This window comes from Trichomycterus rosablanca, chromosome 22, assembly GCF_030014385.1.
Source record: "Trichomycterus rosablanca isolate fTriRos1 chromosome 22, fTriRos1.hap1, whole genome shotgun sequence".
NCBI lineage: Eukaryota > Metazoa > Chordata > Actinopteri > Siluriformes > Trichomycteridae > Trichomycterus > Trichomycterus rosablanca.
The window spans coordinates 2,536,811-2,558,133 of NC_086009.1; the positions used below are offsets into that span (position 1 = coordinate 2,536,811).

General features: G+C 39.9%; 2 protein-coding genes and 1 pseudogene across 3 annotated transcripts in view; 1 reads left to right on the plus strand and 2 right to left on the minus strand.

The window, feature by feature from the left end:
* Nucleotides 1–5,794, plus strand: LOC134300178 (apoptosis regulator BAX-like). The gene is made up of 6 exons (XM_062984851.1): nt 1–128; nt 219–249; nt 1,985–2,143; nt 2,770–2,905; nt 2,984–3,088; nt 3,847–5,794. Exons 1-6 carry the CDS (start codon nt 107–109, stop codon nt 4,000–4,002), a joined length of 609 nt encoding a protein of 202 aa, XP_062840921.1. The 5' UTR covers nt 1–106; the 3' UTR covers nt 4,003–5,794.
* Nucleotides 3,898–21,323, minus strand: part of kcnc3a (potassium voltage-gated channel, Shaw-related subfamily, member 3a) — an 87,623-nt gene continuing 70,197 nt past the window's right edge. The window contains exon 4 of one of the 2 annotated variants that reach the window (XM_062984848.1): nt 3,898–3,984. In XM_062984848.1, coding sequence (XP_062840918.1) covers nt 3,944–3,984 — 41 coding nt within the window. In that variant the 3' untranslated portion in view covers nt 3,898–3,943. Of the gene's footprint in view, nt 3,985–15,874; nt 18,135–21,323 lie in introns of those variants that run through there. The other variant, XM_062984849.1, reaches the window with a different exon arrangement.
* Nucleotides 7,118–8,547, minus strand: LOC134300115 (toll-like receptor 13; annotated as a pseudogene).

Sequence of the window (21,323 nt, forward strand, 5' to 3'; positions counted from 1 at the left end):
TTATAAGCAGATCATCTTCTGTTTTAAGAAAGAAACTTTCTTAGTCTTAGTCTAAATTAAGTCTACTTTCTCTGAAACCGGCGGATATAAAAGCAGGGTTTTTAATATGGACGGTGAAAGAACTACCGGTAAGCTGTATGTATATAAACATGTCCATGATGGTGAAAGTAAAAGAGTTTATATATAAGAATAATTTTTAATTTCCCCCTCTTCTATAGATTACCAGATCGGACAGGCTTTGTTGAACAGGTAAGGGTTTCCTTTTTTGTTACTTTTATAAAGATTATTTATCCCTCGCTTGTTTTGTTTACTGCTTTAATAGATGTATGAGTTAGTTAGGTTACACTAATGTTGATCTATTACTTTATTATTTTGTAATTTGAAAAGTTTCGAAGAACATTTTACTTCCTAACTTCCTTAAGTTTTTTTTCATTATAAAGTGACGTATGAGAAGTGAAAGTAAAAGCTCCACGTCCACAGCTGTCAGTCCTTTTATTACGATTTGAAGCGACATAATTAATGTAGTTTAGTAAACTGTGTCTCGAAATATTGCACATGAGTAGTTGTAATCTTCACCCTCTATCCTTCTACTCCTCTATAGCCTATCTAGCACCGATTAGGCATAACATTATGACCACCTTGCTAATATTGTGTTGGTCTCCCTTTTGCTGCACTGTGTATTCTGACACCTTTCCATCAGAACCAGCATTAACGTCTTCAGCAATTTAAGCTACAGTAGCTGGTCTTGGCCTTGGCCGCCCATGACCCTGTCGCCTGTTTACCACTGTTCCTTCCTTGGACCACTGCAGACCGGGAACACCCCACAAGAGCTGCAGTTTTGGAGATGCTCTGACAGAGTCGTCTAGCCATCACAATCTGGCCCTCGTCAAATTCACTCAGATCCTCACGCTCGCCCATTTTTCCTGCTTCTAACATCAACTTTGAGGATAAAATGTTCACTTGCTGTCTAATATATCCCCCCCACTAACAGGTGCCGTGATGAAGAGATAATCAGTGTTATTCACTTCACCTGTCAGTGCTTATAATGTCATGCCTGGTCGGTGTAGTAGTTTAAAAGCCTTATTTTTGACTTTTCATTCCAGTAAAAGTGTATATTCTCGGTCCCAGTTGTGCTGGGAATATTTAGTCTAAGCACAACTGGGAGAGAAAATTTACACTTTTACTACACTTGAAATCAAAAGTTAACATGCAGTTGTTTTTAAGGTTGTGCTTTATGACAGAACTGTAATTATTAACCAGGATTGGTAAATATACACACACAGTAGATTCAATTACATTTACATATAATGGTGCTGTAATTAACTGATTTAAGTTTGAGGCATGGTCACCCATTGTATAAATAATTTCTAATTAGTAATTATGATAGACTATAGTTTTTTAACTGTTAGTGTCCATATAAACAGGGCTACTTTGATTGCACCCAAAACCTAATAAAATGGTAATTTTTGTTATCTGTATATTACCACTATTATACTCATTCATACCTATATCTGATATTATATTTATTATATATATTGACACAATTATATATATTATAACAATGTATATTAGACAATGTATATTATTGCTCATATTGTCTATAAAATACCCATAACAATATAATTATTTTTATATTTAAACTTATATATCTGTATATATTATTTATAAGAATAGATACACTACTGCTTCTATTATTAATGTACCAGATGCACAATTTGGATATACTTTTTTTGCATAACGTATATTGTATATATGCTTGTTGTACATTCGCTACACCTTATTTACTTTAGTTATATCTGTATTAGTTTCTCTTCTTTTGCTTGTTAAACTACTGAAGGTCAATAATTTCCCTGTCTGTCTATTTGCATTGTTAACATATATTTAAATATTCCTGTTTTCTTCTGCAGTCTTCTGAAGTCTTAGTTTAGACTATTGCTTGAGTAGATGATCTAAAAACACTATTCTCTGTGTTTATGCCTTCCAGAGTGGTACACAATCAAATAATGGCATTCAGTATAGACACCTCTTTAAGCCTACCTGACACTCCAGTAACTGATGAAAGCAGTCAGAAGATGGTGGAGGAGCTGTCAAAGGGAATTATTATAATTGGTGACAGGCTGAATAAAGATAAACTCTTTAATAGGTAAATTTTATTTGGTGTTTTTTTCATATCTAGAACATGGGGCAGTGGTGGCTTAGCTGCAGTGCTGGTCATAAGTACTAAATCTATTAGTTTACTGGTAAATTTATAATAGCATCAGATCATAATACCATCAGCAGCGAGTTTGACAGTAGGTGCCAGTTTGTTGCTGACAGTCTTAACATTTCTCTTTTAAACACACTTCTGGTCAAGTAACTCATGAAAACATGGAACTGGAGAACACAGAATGCTTTACACCAGGGGCGCTCAGGTGGCGCAGTGGGATAATCCGGTAGTGCACCGGCGCCAGGATCCTGAGCTCCCGGGTTCGAATCTTGGCTCTGCTACCAGTTGGCTGGGCTGCTACCGGTCTGCTGGGCTGGCATAATTGGCTAATGGCTGCAGCATTCTGTACATTCGGGGCGCACACGTCGGAGGGAGTGTGTGTCAGTCGAATATACACCCTCCTTGGATGCCTGCAGTGGATTGGGAGAAAAAGGGAGTAAAATGCATAAAAAGAATGCTTTACACCACAACATTAAAATCAAGTTTAGAATTGATTTTGTACACCTAATTAGGCTACGGAATATAAGCATATACCTGTATTATTTTTCATGTCTATTACTCAGCCTAATCCATAATTTGGCAGCTCACGCCGATAAGAAAACGTTCTTACTACTGGTGGAAAATGTCTTCAGCGATGGTCAGATAAACTGGGGAAGAATCTTCATTTTGTTTTATGCAGTAGGAAGGCTGGCTGTAAAGGTAAGAGTAACTTCAGCTCATGATATGTTCTGTATAAGTACTCGCACCATAACTTGTTTCTTTATTGTTCCTCTATAGATGCTACTATCTAACTTGCCCACACTGGTCCTGGACAATGTGAATTTATGTCTGGATTTCTTCAGGGCCAAGCTGTTGGCATGGATTCACAAAATGGGTGGATGGGTAAGAAATATGACATTATAGAAAAGATGCATTTAATGAAAGGAACACATGTGGCACATGACTTTAATATAGATTGTTTATGCAGGGCCCAAGAATATCCTAGAACCAAAGTGTTAAACAAGAAATAATCCTTGAAAATGACTGGAACAAGGGCGGCACGGTGGGTAGCACTGTCGCCTCACAGCAACAAGGTCCTGGGTTCGATCCCCAGTCGGGGCGGTCCGTGTCCTTTCTGTGCGGAGTTTACACGTTCTCCCCGTGTCTGTGTCTGTTTCCTCCCACAGTCCAAAAACATGCAGTCAGGTTAATTGGAGACACTGGATTGCCCTATAGGTGAATGGGTGTGTGTGTATATGTGTGTCTGCCCTGTGATGGACTGGCGGCCTGTACAAAGTGTTACTGTGTGCCTTGTGCCCTTTGAAAAACTCACCCACCGTGACCCTAACTGTATAAGCGGTTAAGAAAGTGAGTGAGAAATTACTGGAACAAAATAAAAAGACTCCTAGCTGGCTAGGAAAAGTGTACAAGCTATAATATCTGCCAAATAAAGTGTCATTAAATACTAAGATTATGGACATGTTACTAACCATTTTCTTACTTCAATTTTTCAGTTAATTACATATAAAGAAACACTTTATTAACATCTTTTTAATTACAAAATAATGTTATTTAAATGGGTGGGGGATGACCACACATTTACACATTTACCGACAACTGTATAACCCTACTTCACTCTTTTTTCTTTAATATCCTAACAGATCAGCAGTATTTCAGCGCTGGCCCAGTTTTCCCTGGACAGTTTTTCCAGTTCCTCTATCTGCAACATCCCTGTGTCGGCTGGACTCGTCGTGGTCTTCATGAGTGGGATTCTGCTGGGTGGTCTCCTCGTCTGGAAACTAAACAAAAGCACTTGAGAGACACTTAAAAACAAAGAAATTATAAACAAAGCAAAGAAGATGCACTGAGGGGAACAGAATTAAAGCGGGACATACTCAGGTTTTATAAAAATGTAATTATCCAGAACTATAAGTAACTGTATTTTCAGGAATAACACAGTATTGACAGGGTGCCGAGTTATTAGAGTTATTTTGATGTGAACATTTAATTTTGAACCATTTTATTACATTAATGAAATCAAACACAAAAATGTCTCAATTTAATAATAATAATAATAATAATGATAATGATAGATTTATATATCGCCTTTCTCATACTCAAGGTCGCTTTACAACAAAACTTTTTCTAAATTGCTTGTCAAATGACTATAAATATAAGGCCGAAAATGCCTTATAAAGCCGAAATGATTTCGAGATTAGAGCCGAAATGATTTCGAGATTAGAGCCGAAATGATTTCGAGATTAGAGCCGAAATTATTTCGAGATTAGAGCCGAAATTATTTCGAGATTAAAGTCGAAATATTATGGCCATAGCGACCTCCTTGTGTTAAAATGAGGGATGTTCATGAAGTTTTACTTTCGTATCGGTTTCACAAATAAAGAAATCCTCAATCTCCTGCACATCAGCACCAGCGTGTTATTAGCGTAAGGAACTGAAGGAGCTGAAACGGATTTGCAATAAACTGTGTTTATTTAGAAGAACGTGCGCCAGTACTTCAACCGAGCCTTATAGACTCGTACGATAAACTAAAGCCGTATGGCATCGCTATAAATGGTTGCATTGACGCGTTTAGTCATTTATTTATTTTATTTATTAGTTATTTTTATTCTCATAATATTTCCACTTTATTGTCGAAATTGATACAAAAAAAAATGTTTTTACTGCCCTAATACTCTGTCGTAATTCCCCGGGAAATGTGTGTCCAGGCATTAAATGGTACTGTTGCTCGCTGCTTTTTGTGTGTTAAACATGATGGTGAACAGGTTGAGTCCTGTAAATCATCTTACACATATGAAGAGTGTTTTGTGAATAAATGGTTTCCTCCGTTCAAGTGTTAACATCATTTTGACTCACCCTGTAGTTCTAAATTAATTATTTTGTTACTTGTCAATTTTTTTTTTAAATCTTTGACCCATATATATATTTTTAATATTCAGTTCCCTATAGCACTTTTCTATAGCAGAAGCAATATTATATGTTTATACAACAGGTAGTTCCGACCTTACAATCTGATTGGTTGAGAAGCGTTCTAACTGTGCTGATATTCGTGATAACAGCACGGTTTTTTCACACCACAATGGTATTACTCCGCTGACGCATTGCCATTAACGACAAGCTTCATGCACACAAACGCGCACGCAGGCGACACAGACTTTTTTTCCCGATTGCGTTTTAAATCCGTTATCATATATACAATCTAGTGCACTGTGTAGGGAACATAAATCAATTGTCTAATATATTGTCTAGTGCACTATGTAGTGAACATGAATGCGTTATCCGATACACAATCTAGTGCACTATGTAGGGAACATTAATGTGTTTGTAACGCGAACAGTTAGCTTAATAGCCCAGTTAGCAGCTCCTAAAAGTTCTGTTATCACCCATAATCCTTTGGTGTGTGCGAGAGGTTTTTTGTTTCTTTTTTTTCTCTTTGGAGGTTCTTGACTTTTTCTTCTTGTTGTTCTTACCTCCCTGAAATGAGTTTTTGCAACTTGGGATGTCTGCTTTGTAGTGTTAAACTTTATATTCGTTGTGGAACTAGTTTTTGGCGGAAGGTATTGTCAATATTAAAGCATATTTATTATGAAATTCAGGGCTTCTTTGATTTATTTTCTTCCTTTACTTTGTAAAAACTGTTGTATAAAAGCAATAGAACACTTGTTCTATTGCTTAACTATATATTAGGTATTACCAACTTGCCTTCATTTGGTTGGTGTTGAAAATGGCTTATACACTGCTCAGGAGGCGCAGCGGTAAAAACACACGCTGACACCAGAGCTGGGATCTCGAATACATCGTATCGAGTCTTAGCTCTGCCTGCTGGCTGGGCTGAGCGGCCACATGAACAACGATTGGCCTGTTGTTCAGATAGGGGTGGGGTTAAGCCGGATTGGGTATTTTTCTCATAACTAATGCAATTCCGACCTCTGCTGGCTGATTGTTAGACGGGAAAAGAGTGCGCTGCTCAGGGTGTTTCTCTCCGTACACAGTGCTGATCCGCATTGCACTCGTCAAGGTGTAGGTGGCAAAATGCATATGGCTGCTGCCCACATGTCGGAGGGGGCGTGGGTTAGCTTTGTTCTTTTCAATCAGAGCGGGGATCGGCATTGGTGGAGAGGAAGCATGACGCAATCGGGCAATTCGATGCGCTAAAAAAAGGGAAAAAAGGGGGGAAAATGCATAAACAAAATATATAAAAAAAGAAAATGGCTTATATATCTGGAAGTATCTTCTTGCTGTTGATATAATGAGAATATATTTTTTACCTTTGAGTTTGTAATAAATGAATCAGTGTGAAACTAATAACAGATATATTAATGTTTACGAGAACGTAAAGTACTTTAAAGGCAGAGGTGGGTTGGGTGTAGGAGTTCAAATATTCTCAACATTCTTAAATAAAAAAAAATATATGTACTCACGGTGCTGCGAACTAATGCGCCAGTGCACCACCGCTGAGAAAGGCTGAGGTAAATGTACATTTATATTGATACAAACAAATAACAATACAAAATCACATCACACAAGTACAATTCAACAAAGAAATCATTACCACTTTTGTAAAAGAATACTGGTCACATATGGGGATGTTGGGACAGCATAGCCTAGTGGGTAGAGCTTTGGGCTATCAATCGAAAATCCAGACTGTTCTATGCAGCCACTCTTAACCCTCTCAGCTCCAGGGGGCGCCATACATTGGCTGACCCCAGCTCTGACCCCAGCTTCTAAACAATACCTGGGATATACGGAATATGAATTTCATTGTACTGTACACGTGTATATGTATACATGACATTCTTCTACTGCTGATGCTTTACTAAATTCTCTTACTAATGTATCAAGAATGTGAAACTTCTATCGTCTACCTCATTCACACAGCGGTGTCACTTTAATATCCATTAAATTTGCAGTACAAGCTCTTGTGCACTTGACTTAATTCTTTACTTCATTCATTCAAACATACAGAAATACAGATTAGCTCAAGTAAACTTGAATGATTTACAAAAGCAGCTTCTTCTGTTGTCGTGTCTCTTTTCAAAGTCTGAAACCGAGATTCCTTGACATCATACATGTATACAAGACAGCAGATGCTTTTATTCACAATTGTAACTAAACACAATGCAAGCAAATTAAGTTTGAGGGCCTTGCTCAGGGGCCCAACAGTAGCAAGTTGGCGGTGGTGGGGCTTGATCATTAGTCTGTCACCTTAACCACTGAGCTGGAACAATGCATAGCCACGGTTTTGGAATAAGATGTCCAAAAAGTCCAAAAAGTCAGGTGTCCACATGTTTTTGGTCACACAGTGTATTTCTACTTTAATTCTATGTTGCGTTTGCCGGTATAAGCTTTGCCCAAAGTCTATCCCAGAATGCATTGTGCAGCTCTGGGTCTTGTGGCCAGTTTATGTAGGTCCGTGTTTTCACCAGACGGGCCAGTCTGTGATGTGCATTTAACAGCTGATTAGGAATCTTTTCCAGGAAAATCAGGACGAGGACGTCTTTGTGTTCAACCAGCAACCTGTAAGTGGCCAAACGCATCTCCAGAGAGCACCAGTTACTCCGTAGGTAATTGTGGCTGACCAGGCCATGTTCTCCACAATGTCCTTCCCTAGCTGGAAGTCCCTGCTGTGCAGGCAGATCCGGAGGAAAGGAGGCCCTCGTTTCTCCAGGTTGGGCAGCAGCTCCTCCATCACCCACTGCTCATCCTTCCCACAGTAGGAAACGAATACATCATATAAATATTGCCCCTTTCTGGATGCCATCATGGCCTCCTCGATCCAGCCTCGAGCTATGTGGTAGAAAGCCAGCAGGTAGTCTCCGGCCAGTTGATGGAGCAGAACCACCAGCATGAAGAAGACCAGTCCCAAAGAAGTGGAGGCAAAAAGCAGAAACTCAATGTCAATAAAACAGTTGTCGTGAGCATACTTGTAGAAACGTTTAGTTCCTTCTGTACCTTTACACGGTATCTGTTCCAGTGAGTTACCCTAAAAAGTGCACTTGAATATTTTGTTGATATTTGGACCATTTGGTAAACCAGGCATTATCACAGCTACACTGTAGGAGTGGAATCTGCATGATGAGATATTTCAGGTTTTTCAAAGGTTCCACAAAGCTCTCCATCATACTGAACACACCATCAATGTAAAGCACCAGAACCTTCAGTGACTTCAGGTCTTTAGTTAAGTCTTTCTCCAATGAATTAATCCAGCAAAGTTTTAAATCCAGGTACTCTAGACTAGACAGGTTGTGGAAAATCACACCACGTCCAGGCTGACTGGACAAATCAATGTTATATAGGAACAAACTCTTCAGCTGAACAAGCTGATTCAAATCTGTCAGGTCCATTTGTGCTGTTTTGTGTCTTGCTTTAATCCTCAGGTGTGTCAGAGACTTGAGGAAGCGAGCAGGAAAAGTTTGTCCACAAAGTAACTGCTCAGTCTCTGCCATTAACTGGACGAGAGACTCAAAAAGTAAATTCTCACAATCCAAAAAAGTGACAGACTGACCACAAACATGAAGTTCCTTAAGGGTTGAATTAGTTTTCCTACTGTTGTCTAAATGGAGGGTCATTGGTCGCATCCCAGAGCTGATGTACAGATTAGTCAGATTTTCAGGGACACTGAGGTTAATCTGGATCTCAAAAGGTTCAGAAGTGGGAAACTGAAAGACTCCCAAACTTAAAAAGTCTAAAGATGTTAAATGAATAAAAGTCGAAGGCTCAACAGTGATCAACATATTTTCATCCAGCAGAAGAGTTTTAAGATTACGTAAACCGAAAAAGCTCAATTCTGTTTAGTTATTTTGTTGTGACTGAGGTCCAAGTATTCAAGTAAAACTGTCTTATTAAATGTAAAGTCTTCAATATGTTCAATGCCACTGTTTACCACGTATAATACATCCAGATCTTGAAAGCAGCTAAACTGTCTGTAGCTGAGATTTTTGAAGTTGCTTGTATGAAGATACAGCATTTTTATTTTTGAGACAGAATAACTTTGAGTTTTACACAGTCCCAAAACTCCACTTCCTTCTGTACTTTCTGGAGTCAACGGCCATACGAGTCTTAATGAGGTGAGGTTCCTCAGCATGTCGATGAATGTTAAATTAATTGATTTAGTCAGAGGATTAGAAGGTATAAGTGCTAAACCTTTAAGAGTCTCGCATTTATCCAAATTGAACTCAAAGTCATCGGTCACATGTAAGAATTGTACACTTAAGTCAGCTACTGAGAGCTTGTGTGCAGTTTCACAAATGGCTTCTAAGCTTTTTAAATTCTGGGTAAAATACACCACTGATAAATCATGAAGGCTTTTGATTTCAGAGCTTATATATTTTAAGGCCTCAAAGTCTGTTTCTAGGTATGAAAATTTTGGAAAGTATTTCAACACTGTTTTATCAAGTACCTTTAGCTTGCTGAATAAGATAGTCACCCTCTCAAATGCACGAAATTCCTTCAATTCGAAAGACGTTCCGTTGGAAAAAGTGCAGTTTGGCTGCTTTAAAACAGTTAATGTGTTCGCTTCTACGTGTAACTCTTTCAGCGACGACACAAACGCTAATCTGCACAATAAGTCAGAGAAGTTATGAAAACCTCCATAGATGTGAATCACGTCCAACCTACCGACATCCTTAAAGACATCGACGGACACTCCTGACAGACTGCAGTAACCGAAAACAACAGTCGTTATATTTCGAACGTCGGCAAACACCTCAGAGGACAGAGAGAAATTATCAGGCACTGAACACCAAATTTTCAGAGTCTGTAAAGCTGAAAGGTTCTTGAAAGCTCCAGGAGAGATGGTGGTTTTGGCTCCAGTGATGGTTAAGCTTCTGAGCTTGTGAAACCTGGCGAGAGAATTCGGATTCACTCGTGTACCCTCCACCAGGGTTAAACAGAGGACCTCGAGGTCAGATGGAATCCCGGTAAGATCCAGTTCCACATTAGAGACGCCTTCACAGATTCCTGTTAGGTCACTTTTTGGACACTGATGTACTGAGTTCTCATCAGAGTAATCTCCAGAGATGTAACATTTCTCAGACAGCCAGCACAGGGCGAGGTGTGTACAAACAGCAAAACAACAGAACAGTACGTGTCCTCGTAGAAAGGTCATATCCTTCCTAATACTGCAGTCGTCTGTGGTTAAATTGTTCTGTGCTTAATATTTTTCAGCAGTGCTTGAAAGAGATCCGTCCTACAGTTTGCCCAAAAAAATCTTCTCTGGGCTGCAGTGTGTGAACTGACTTGTTCCTTATTTTGTAAGGTTTATTTGCATACGTACAGCTGTATGCACTCTGAGCCACATTACAGATTCTATTAAAGATTAACACAACCTCAGCAGCAAACTTTCCTTTTTCGCTAAAGTTAATGCACAAGCTACTTAATATTTAATAACCTTAAATCACAGAACAGAAAAACGTGGCATGTGCAGTAGTTTGGACATAATTTTAACTGTTATTAGGGCTAGAAAATAGCTCAAAAATTACTTTCAGCTTTACACAAAATTTTAAAGCATAATGTCTTTTGTACACTGAATAGTGTGGGGCGGTCCGGGTCCTTTCTGTGTGGAGTTTGCATGTTCTCCCCATGTCTGCATGGGTTTACCCTTGGTGCTCCGGTTTCCTCCCACAGTCCAAAGACGTGCAAGTGAGGTGAACTGGAGACACTCAAATTGTTCATGACTGTGTTCTATATAACCTTGTAAACTGATGAATCTTGTGTAATGAGTAACTACCTGTACTGTCATGAATGTAACCAAAGTGTAAAACATGATGTTAAAATACTAATAAACAAACATTAAACACAACATTACAGACGAGGTAACTTGTGGAGAAACAACATAGTTTGCACAATTAGATTCAACAACTAAATGTTTATTAAAATTTACTGCTAATTAAATTTTGTAACCAGTTTAATCACCAAAGGTAATAAGTAATAAGTCAGAATCTCTGCGCTGGTGTGCTAACAGAATATCCCGCTGCGCCCCCTGGGCGCCTCAGGTTTAAGCCATTGATGTATAATCTGTAATGTTTTTACAGTATGTGACACACCTCACAAATCCTCATCTGATTGAAAAGGTACAAGTGTCCCACAGATACACTTTAAAACCTTGTGGAAAGACATTCTTAACCTAAAAGCTTTCACAGAAGCAAATAAGAAGCCAGTTTCAATGAAATTATCATGGTTTTGAAATGGTTTGGAAGACAGGCATCCACATATGGTTGTATACCATGACAACACATACTACACTGGATTTAGGTTTTATAAGAAAAGCTCGTTCCTGTTTCACTCTGTCAGGAAGCTGACTGGATGTATAAGAGGGTGTATTTGTTGGTCACACCTCGCTCGATGTGGAACTGAGGAAACAGCAGCATATCAACTAGAAGCGTAGCAAAAAAACTTCAGCTCGCCGTTGTGTGAATGCTCACGACTAAGAATAGCCCGTTCAATGGCAGTTTAACTCCGGGGTGTGTCTCACAGCTCGAGTGTTTCCCACCTCGCATTCAGGGTTTCAGTCTTTACCACAATCCTGACCAAGATAAAGCGATTATTAAAGAAATAAACTGTTAAAATTATTAAGTAAATAACAGCACGTTAAAAGTGTTGGTAAGGTGATGAATCAACCACCAGCCACAGAACCACACAAGAACCACCACAGGAACCAAAAATACATTTGTGAGGTCAGACACTGATGTTGGAAACATGGTGATCTCTCTACACAGACGCATTTTACATCATCCTACCCTCCCGAGAAGAGGGCATGTCTAAATTCTTAGATTCCTTAAAATGCTCCTACTGAGGCACCTTAATTCTGAATGATAATCTGACTGAATAACGAGGGAGCGTCCGACAGATATAACTCGGAACAACCAAGTTCTTTTCAAATGTAAATATTTTGTATAAAGGTGTCATTATACAAGTGTCATTTATTTGTAAATTCAGGCTCGTCAGAGACAGTTTAACCATTTTTGGTACACGGAGGGAGACGTTGTGCTGCCTCACATAATTGGTTTGAATGCCCTGAGGCTAACTGTGTTAGCTTAGTAAGCCAAAACTGCAGTGACGTAAAGTAGAGCATCTAAATAATCTGAATTATGAGTCCATGTCTTATTAGAATCCTCTCTACTGAGGCAGCTGATCAGGTAGGCAGTAGGCAGCAAGGCAGCTCACTAGGTTTTCAGACAGACCCCAGGTTCCAGTGTATCCCAGTGGTGTTCAGTAGGGTTGAGGTCAAGGTTCTTGTGCTGGTCACTGGAGTTCCTCTGTCCACAGTCATGCTGGAACAGAAATGGACCTCATCCACACTGTTGAAGCAAAGCTAATGAAAAGCATCACTTGATATTAAACTCTGAAACACCTGAACTGATCTGGTTTTAATAAATGTTTAAAAAAAAAATATTTTTATGCATTTTCTCCCAATTTATCGTAGTCAATTTGTCTTCTGCTGCTGGTGGATCCCTGATTGCAGTTGAGGTGGGTATCATGCTGCTCACACTTCCTGCAAGCCTTTAGCAGAACCCTTTTTCACCCATTCTGCACAGGCGCCTCTCTATCTGTTAATCAGGGTCCTTACACAGCTTTGAAGACCCCACCCACATAGTCCGGTCATCCCGCCCTAGCAGAGACGTGTCTGCTGCAGGCACTGCCAATTATGCCCGTTAGATGGCGCCCAGCCGACCGGTTTAAATCTGAGCTAGACTGTATGAAAGCGACATAAAGAAAAGAAAACAAGACGCGTTTTGAAAATTTTAGCAAGAGCTTTTATTATTTTTTAGTGGTTTTCATAGGGTTTTCTTTTCAAATGTAAGTTTTTATCTTTTTCATGTATTTTAGACCATTTCATGTGTATTTTTTTCCTATTTGTAGTGAAGAAGACTTTATCAGGTAGGTTAGCATTCAACTTCAAACCCGTCAGTAGGATAATGTTTTTAAGTCTCTGTATTTTTCTCAAACTCTGTTAAATTATTACACTTTATTCATTTTTTTACATGTTTAAAAAATATAAAAGGTAAATAATAAACATTCCATTGAAATATATTTTATACAGTTCTGTTGTGTGTAAGTTTTTTTTCTCCTTTTTTTAAGCTATGACATTAAAACTGTTTCCAGCATTGGTCTAAATAGCATAAACCATCCACGGCTTCGGTAACGGTTTCTCTCTGGTCTCGCTCTCTCTGTCTCGCCCTGCATTTCTTACTAAAGAGTAAAGAACTTAAAAAGGTAAATAGGTGAATGGAAGAGTCGTATGATTTAAATGCACCAAAGATAACAGAAAAGTGTTTAAAAAAACCCTCAAAGAGCTGTAGCTTATATATTCTTTGTAAATATTTGAGGTATAGATATATCTACTATATAAAAATATAAATAATCAATGAATTTAAGTAGCAGCTATGGGTGTCCAACACACTTCCCAAAGACAACGCAGTTTTAAATTGCACTAGCACTCGCCAAGAGTCCAAAAACATAATATGTGAAGACCGTCACTTCCTTTCCGATCGAACCGAGACAGACACAGAGAGCTCAAGAGAGAGAGACAGTTACCGGATTCCGACCATTCGCCAATACTTTAAGTCTTTTTTTTTTTTTAAACCCATGCATGCAGTATAATTCGATTTCAAACAACCTGATAGAAAAACACAAGAACGAGGGATGCAAAAGAGCTTCTTTCTGAAAAATAGAGGAGGACGGGGAGCAGAGGAGGAAGGGACGAGAAGGAATGCATACAGGAAAGAGAGAAGGACTCGCTGACCCCGGTCCTCTCTGATATGTTAAAAGGTTTCGCTTCTGAGGACGTGGGACGTGTATGTACGGAGCTGATAATCGTATCTCGCTCTGTACCTTCATGAAATGTAATCAAACCCCCAAAGCCAGTCAGATATTCCCATACACATACGTACACTTACTCACAAAGTGTCACGAGATACGCCGGATGAGTCTTATTTACGCCCCACTGTGTGTTAAAACGCATTAGTGAGTTATGAGAGCAGCACAAATCAAATTATTGCTGATTCATTACAGATTCCACGACTTTCTACTCCGTGCAATGAACTCTGCCGATCCAACGGGCTACGAGGACTGGAACTGAGAGTGACGCCTCCTGAAAGGGCCACGGGGAAATGTCTAATTGTCTAATGCTTCCAAAAAAGATTCAGCATTTGAAACCACCTAAAATGAACAACACCAGCTTAATCCGGCCCCGCTCGGATCCCTAATAATATCAAATCAGAGGCTGGTAACAGGCCCGAGGGCTGGAAGCGATTAAAGTGGACGAATGACAAATAAGTGGTAAAATATCAGCCTGGCTCTGCTTGGTGTTGCTTTTCACCTGCCCCACAATGTATTTCACCAACATTAAACTGGAAGCTAATGTAACTTTCAGTGGCTCTGCATAGGTAGTCAGTTTTAAACAGATGAGTGTCGTGCAGAAGATGAAGTTCAATCTAATTCAGTTAGATATGCATGCATTCCTGCTCTGTGCCACGTAAACAATACATGTGGCTCGGGTTAAAGCTGCAGTATGGACCTTTCTGGCAAGTCAACATTTGGAGACCCTTATAATAACAAATAGTATTGAAAATAAGACGTTGACAGCTGAAAACTGCCCCAACAGCCCTGACTTTAAATACAGCCCTGACTTTCTAAGGTGTCTCAACACAAGACCCCCCATAACGCAGTTATAATCTACAGATCTGATGGTTCTACTTTTAGATTTGGAACACAAATGTTACATACTGCAGCTTTAATGTGCAACCGACTGTAATTGTCAAAGGTATATCACTGCTACACTTAAACCCTGCATTCACATCAGAAGCCACCAAAAGTGCCCTGAAATCGATGAACGGACGGACCGATGATCGTACAGCCACTACGTCCGACAACCAGAAGAAGCACGCAGGAGATCAGATCAGTCATAAAGCTGCGTACATTTTAATCCCTACTGCAAGCAGGCAGGGACAAATAAAAGTGAGATCTTAAGCATGGGCATGATGAAAATGCATTTACCCATCATACTCTACCTACTGTATGGCACAAACAGAACGATCAGCTTATTGACAGGACACCACCTAATTTACTGTGTCATTTCATTTAAATACCTTGCATAGGTGCATCGGTTTGCCTGCTCAGTCAGGTGGTACGCTACGTGATATAGAACATACCCAAGTGGCTTCTGTTAAATGTGCAGATATTGAATCGATTACTTTAGTTTTAGCTCTGCGTTCACATCAGCAGGGATGAGAAGCCAAGTCGAAAATTAAAAACCATTGAGCGCCCACTTTTTTATCAGCTGTGGTTTCCTAAGTACAGCAGATTTGCTATTTATTTATTTATTTATTTATTTATTAAGAGACGAGAGAGAATTTGAAGCAACGAAGCAAACCAATTAGCCAACAATCTCTAAATCAGAATGTTATTACTGTTGTTTTAGAAAAACAACAACAACAAAACGGCAAGAGTACCTACAAGGGTGCTGAAAACTCGACATAGGTGATGGGTTTAACCTCACTGTCAACAGAACACAGTAAGTAATATAAAAAATAAACTATGTAAAGTGAAATAGTAAAAATAATGACCAATCTGAAATCTGATTTCATTACATTTGTGACTAAATCACTTATGAACTTTCACCTTTATGAAACGATTTTATATATAATTGTGTGTAAAAGATCATAAATCACCCCCAAAACACTAGCAACACATCATACATATTCAAACAGGGGCGCATTTCTTAAAGTTCTTACACTCCTGGGTACAAACTAGAGTTAGGAAAGCAAAGCTATTTAAAAAGTGGACGGTCGCTGTTCAGTTCAACGTTCCTGTGATGCTGATAGTGTAACGATCTATGAGATTCATTTGCCTCGTCAGGTTCATACGTTATCGCTAAAAATGTCATTCCAGAACCTCACTTTTAAGCTCTATAGGAGTTAAAGAAACATAAAACTCTGTCGTGCCTGGCTTGTCTGGACCTTTTTGACACAATCCATTCATATGTGACTCTTTCTGTTTCCTTAAATTGTAAGAGTTGCTACGGAAGACTTAAAAAGCACCTTTTTTTTTTTTTATCAACTCGATCCATCGTGGACTTTATGGCTGTAACTGCATGTCGACTGCACTGAAGTACGTCCCTCAACAAGTGACCAAACCAATAAATAAATAAATAAATCAATAATAAATAAATAACATTTACATGAGACTGTGCGAGCAGGCATATTTGAGGGCTACAAAGCGTTTTCGTAGTAAAAAAATAAGGTGTGTATTGCTCTACCAGGTCAAAAAATGCTACCGATCGTTTCACTGTAGTGCTGAATTAAAAACTTATAAAAAGAGAACAGACCGTGCCGTAAAGAAAGCGAGCGAACGCGCTGCTGTCAGTGTGCTCTCCTAGACGTCCGATTAACTTAACCTGACGAGCCCAGCGAATAAATAAATGTAGAAAATGACTGAACAAACAGCAGCTGAAGTAACTGAGGGCAGAACGGTAGAAGGAAAGAGAAGATGCGGATGAACAGAGGTTAAAAAGATGTCATATGTGGGGTTCATTTCACAGATCGGTTCCATTTGGATGGGGTAACTAATATCTATATATAGTATAAAGTACATAAAGGTCACTCTGTAGCTGCAGATTGATTTATATGTTTTATGCATGTATATTCTGTATTCAGAACAATCTAGATCATTTCTCAGTATTATTTTCTTAATTTAGTTGCATATACATAAACCTGGCATGATTTTGCTCTTTTTTTGTAATTCCAAGCCCTCTTTACGTGTGTGTGTGAGTGTATGTGTGAGTGGAAGGTTGGGTGAGGGGGGTTAATCAGGGCTTACAGAAGCAGAGTCATGCAGTTTAGTCATGCTGGTAGACAAAGTCAGAAAATGCATTTTCAGTTTGCATTCGTTATTTTTTTTTACTACGTTTTTTTTTCTTTAAGACTAAAGTTCAGAGTTCAGCCAGCGTTCCCAAACCCCAGCTCTGTCCTTCAGCGGGTTTCGGATCCGTCCTGTCCAGGTGGTTCCTCTCCCCCCCCCCTCCCGGAGGAACATCCTCGTGTGTTCGGCGTCTCGTCGGTTTCTCCGCCCCGTTACGTGTTCTCTAGTTTAATTCTTGCAGGTTTTATTTATAGTCTTGATTTTTTTCACTTTCATGCCATGCAGTTCAACTACAGAGGAGGAGAAACGCTGAGATGTTGGGAAGAGAGGAAGAACGAAAAGTAGGACCGAAAGAGGTGCTTATGTTTGTTCGTTTAGGTTATAATCAGAGAGTCTGTGGGTCCCGGAAGGTTCTGTTGACGGTTCTGTACCGATGTTCAGTATCTGAGATGTTCAGGATGAGACCTCTCTCCGTCCGAAAGAGCATGAAGTTGACTGTTGTCTACCAATTTGGCTTTTCTTTTAAAGAGCGTGGGGTTGAATTGCATAGTCGAGTCAAGCATGGGAATCTTTCAGACGTTCAATCGTTCAATTCTTTGCCCTTAAAACAGCGAAGAGCACAAAGTGGAAGCGATCCCTGTTTTCTTTTCTTTTTTTGTTTTGTTAAAATCCTAAAAGCTTCCACTTGTAGTTTTCACACGCAAACATGGAAAAAAAGAATAAATAGCACTAAATGCAAATCAAAACATGTCATTCTGTTACTTATTTGCTGAGATGAAGAGTCACGATGTGCTGATATGTAAGCGCAGAAGATTAACGGATTAACGACGGTCCGGACCGAAAGGAAGTGAGACGTTCCCCGTCCGTGTGGTGCGATGTGCCTGGGTTTGGTTCGTCCGCTCGTGGGTTCCGTCTACGTGACGACGGATTCCGCTTTCTTCGGTTCGAATGGGCATTTTCTCTGATCGACCCTCTCTGATCGTTTCCTCTCGCTGTGATTCTGGAGGTGGAATATTGTCATGCCGAGGTCTCAGGTCTTTCCAGAGGACGGGGTCGGTTCAGAAACTCAGCACTATAGGAGAACGAGAGAGTAGAAGAACAGAGGGAAGAGAAAGAGAACAAAAACCCGACTTAAATCCTATATGGAGTGGATATGTTTCCTCTACATTCGCTTGATAAGCAACAGCATGATAATTCTGAGCTTATTGATCTATTCAGATGGGATAAACAACCTCTGTAGATCAGAGAATCTGAACAATGTCTCAAATTATGGTGGGATTAGGACTGTCTGACAGACCTAATGAAATGTTGGACCCCCCAAAAAAGGTAAAAACAATGGGAGTAAAGGCATTATCACTGTACACTGATCAGCCATAACATTAAAACCACCTCCTTGTTTCTACACAGCTCCACTTACCATATAGGAGCACTTGTAGTTCTACAATTACTGACTGTAGTCCCTCTGTTTCTCTGCATGCCTTGTTAGCCCCCTTTCACCCTGTTCTTCAATGGTCAGGACCCCCACAGGACCACCACAGAGCAGGTATTATTTAGGTGGTGGATGATTCTCAGCACTGCAGTGACACTGACATGGTGGTGGTGGTGTGTTAGTGTGTGTTGTGCTGGTATGAGTGGATCAGACACAGCAGCACTGCTGGAGTTTTGAAACACCTCACTGTCACTGCTGGACTGAGAATAGTCCACCAACCAAAAATTTCCAGCCAACAGAGCCCCGTGGGCAGCGTCCTGTGAGCACTGATTAAGGTGTAGAACATGACTGACTCAAACAGCAGCAATAGATGAGCGATCGTCTCTGACTTTACATCTACAAGGTGAACCAACTAGGTAGGAGTGTCTAATAGAGTGGACAGTGAGTGGACACGGTATTTAAAAACTCCAGCAGCGCTGCTGTGTCTGATCCACTCGTACCAGCACAACACACACTAACACACCACCACCATGTCAGTGTCACTGCAGTGCTGAGAATCATCCACCACCTTAATAATACCTGCTCTGTGGTGGTCCTGTGGGGGTCCTGACCATTGAAGAACAGCATGAAAGGGGGCTAACAAAGTATTTAGAGAAACAGATGGACTACAGTCAGTAATTGTAGAACTTCAAAGTGCTTCTATGTGGTAAGTGGAGCTGATAAAATGGACAGTGAGTGTAGAAACAAGGAGGTGGTTTTAATGTTATGGTTTATAAACCTGCTAATTAACAGTTAATGAGTCTCAGGCCTGGTTTAGATCATCAATATACATTATATTACAGTTATGTTCATCTGAGGCTGAAGGAATAGTAGCTTTAATTCATATTTCTTAGTGTTTTCTTCAATCTTCTTGGACTGAGAGCTGAATATGGGTTAAACTGTAGTCCATCAAAGACCAGATGTAAGAATTATGGATTTAGACGTGACCACATTTACAAAAAAATACTATAGAAAGTATTAAATTTGCCCCACGTCCTTATAAAAAACGAATCCCATCTGAATAGTGCTGTAGAAATCACACACTAGTGAAGTGGTTATCAGAAGCTTTTCCAAGTTCTTGGATTTAAAATCGATTTTGCGATCAAAATGCAAAAGCAGTCGTTTAAGCGAGGAGACATTTTTATAGGCACAATCAGTTTAAACATTTCAAAAGTGACATCAAGGATCAAAACATCGATATACAGCAAATTCAGAAGTAAGGCCACCATAACCCATAACATGCATAAAAAAAAGAAAAAAAAAGCTCTTATTAAGTCAGAAAGACTCACAGAAGCTTTACACACATGCAGAAACTCAAACCTCACACTCTTACATCACTGTGTACACACACTTCCAGTCTTTGAGGGCCACAAGATCCGCTCGACAGGGGGTCAACATTGTCCCACAGCGGGCCAAAAGCAGTCAACGACTGTAAAATTGGTTCATCTCGCAGGACCAGGGGCCTCTAGGACTGACCAGGACAAAGCAAAAAAGCTCAGTGCACCGAAGCCCTCGACATCCCCAACAGAAAGAGCCCCAAAACGCCTCCGTATTCCCTATGAAGTGCCCTCGGTTCAGGGTCTGGACTGAATGGATGAGTGCTCGTGCCGCCCACGACATAGGGAATAGAGAACGAGTGCGGGTGCGTTTGAAACACGGCGAATGAGACACGGCGTGAAGAGACGTGAAGAGAGCAGAAAATGAAAGAAAAGGAAATGAAAGGTTCACACGGAACACGGAAGTACAGAAGCCCTGAACAACCACCAAATCCTGAGGTTTAATTATCCTTCATTTTCTCTTTATAACTTTATTTTTACTTTGCAGTTTTGAGTCACTTGTGTCATTATCACCAATAACACGTGATCTAGATCTTGAGATAATGAAACTTCTAAGATCTTTAAAATGATTCTAAATGTTTTGTGTTCCTGATCACACTGGCACTCTGGTGGTATGTTAGAATTATTTTATAGGAAAAGAAGCAAAAGAATCACACTAATCTATGAGCATAGAATATACACTGTGTCCAAAAGTATGTGGACACCTGGCCATTAGCTTCTTGGACGTCATAGTTCAAAACCAGAGCTGTTCAGTGGTTCTCTCTCTCAGGGCTCAGTGTACCAGTTCAGGCCACTGGAGTCCACGGTCTGCTAACCAGGGTCCTTGCACAGTGTTTTGAAGACCCCACCCACTTAGTCTGGTCTTTTTCCACACAGCAAACTCGGTGGCCAATTTAGTCTGCTGCAGGCACTGGCAATTGTGCCCACTAGATGGTGCCCAGCCGAATGGCAGCAGAGGCGCGATTCGAATCGGGGCGTTTAGAATCTCAGCGCTGGGGTGCTAGCAGAAAATCTCCCTGTGCCAAACCTCTAAACAGTAATTAAACATTAGCTCAAGATCTCTGGAAAATGATTTAAAATTTAAAAACTACATTTGTTATGTGGTGTTAATGAGATAGAAATTGATTGTGAGAAATAAAATGAAAACATTAATTCAGGGCTGTTCAGGGTTTCTGTAACTAAGCAGACAGACACAGCACACAGACATCCCAAAAAAAAGAAATAAACCCTCAAAAAAACGCACATGGGAACACACAGTCTTACGCTGAGAAGCGACCAGCTTCTTTCCTCCTTTCTCTCTCTCTCCTGCTTTTCTTCCTTCCACAAACTCTCCTCCATTTCTCGACGTCCTTTTGTTGACAAGTTCCTCTTTCAACACACTCAGTCCTCCCCACATGCACAATCTGTCCGTCTGTCTTTAACTCACGCTTCAGTTCTGTTCCCGACGCTTCGGGTG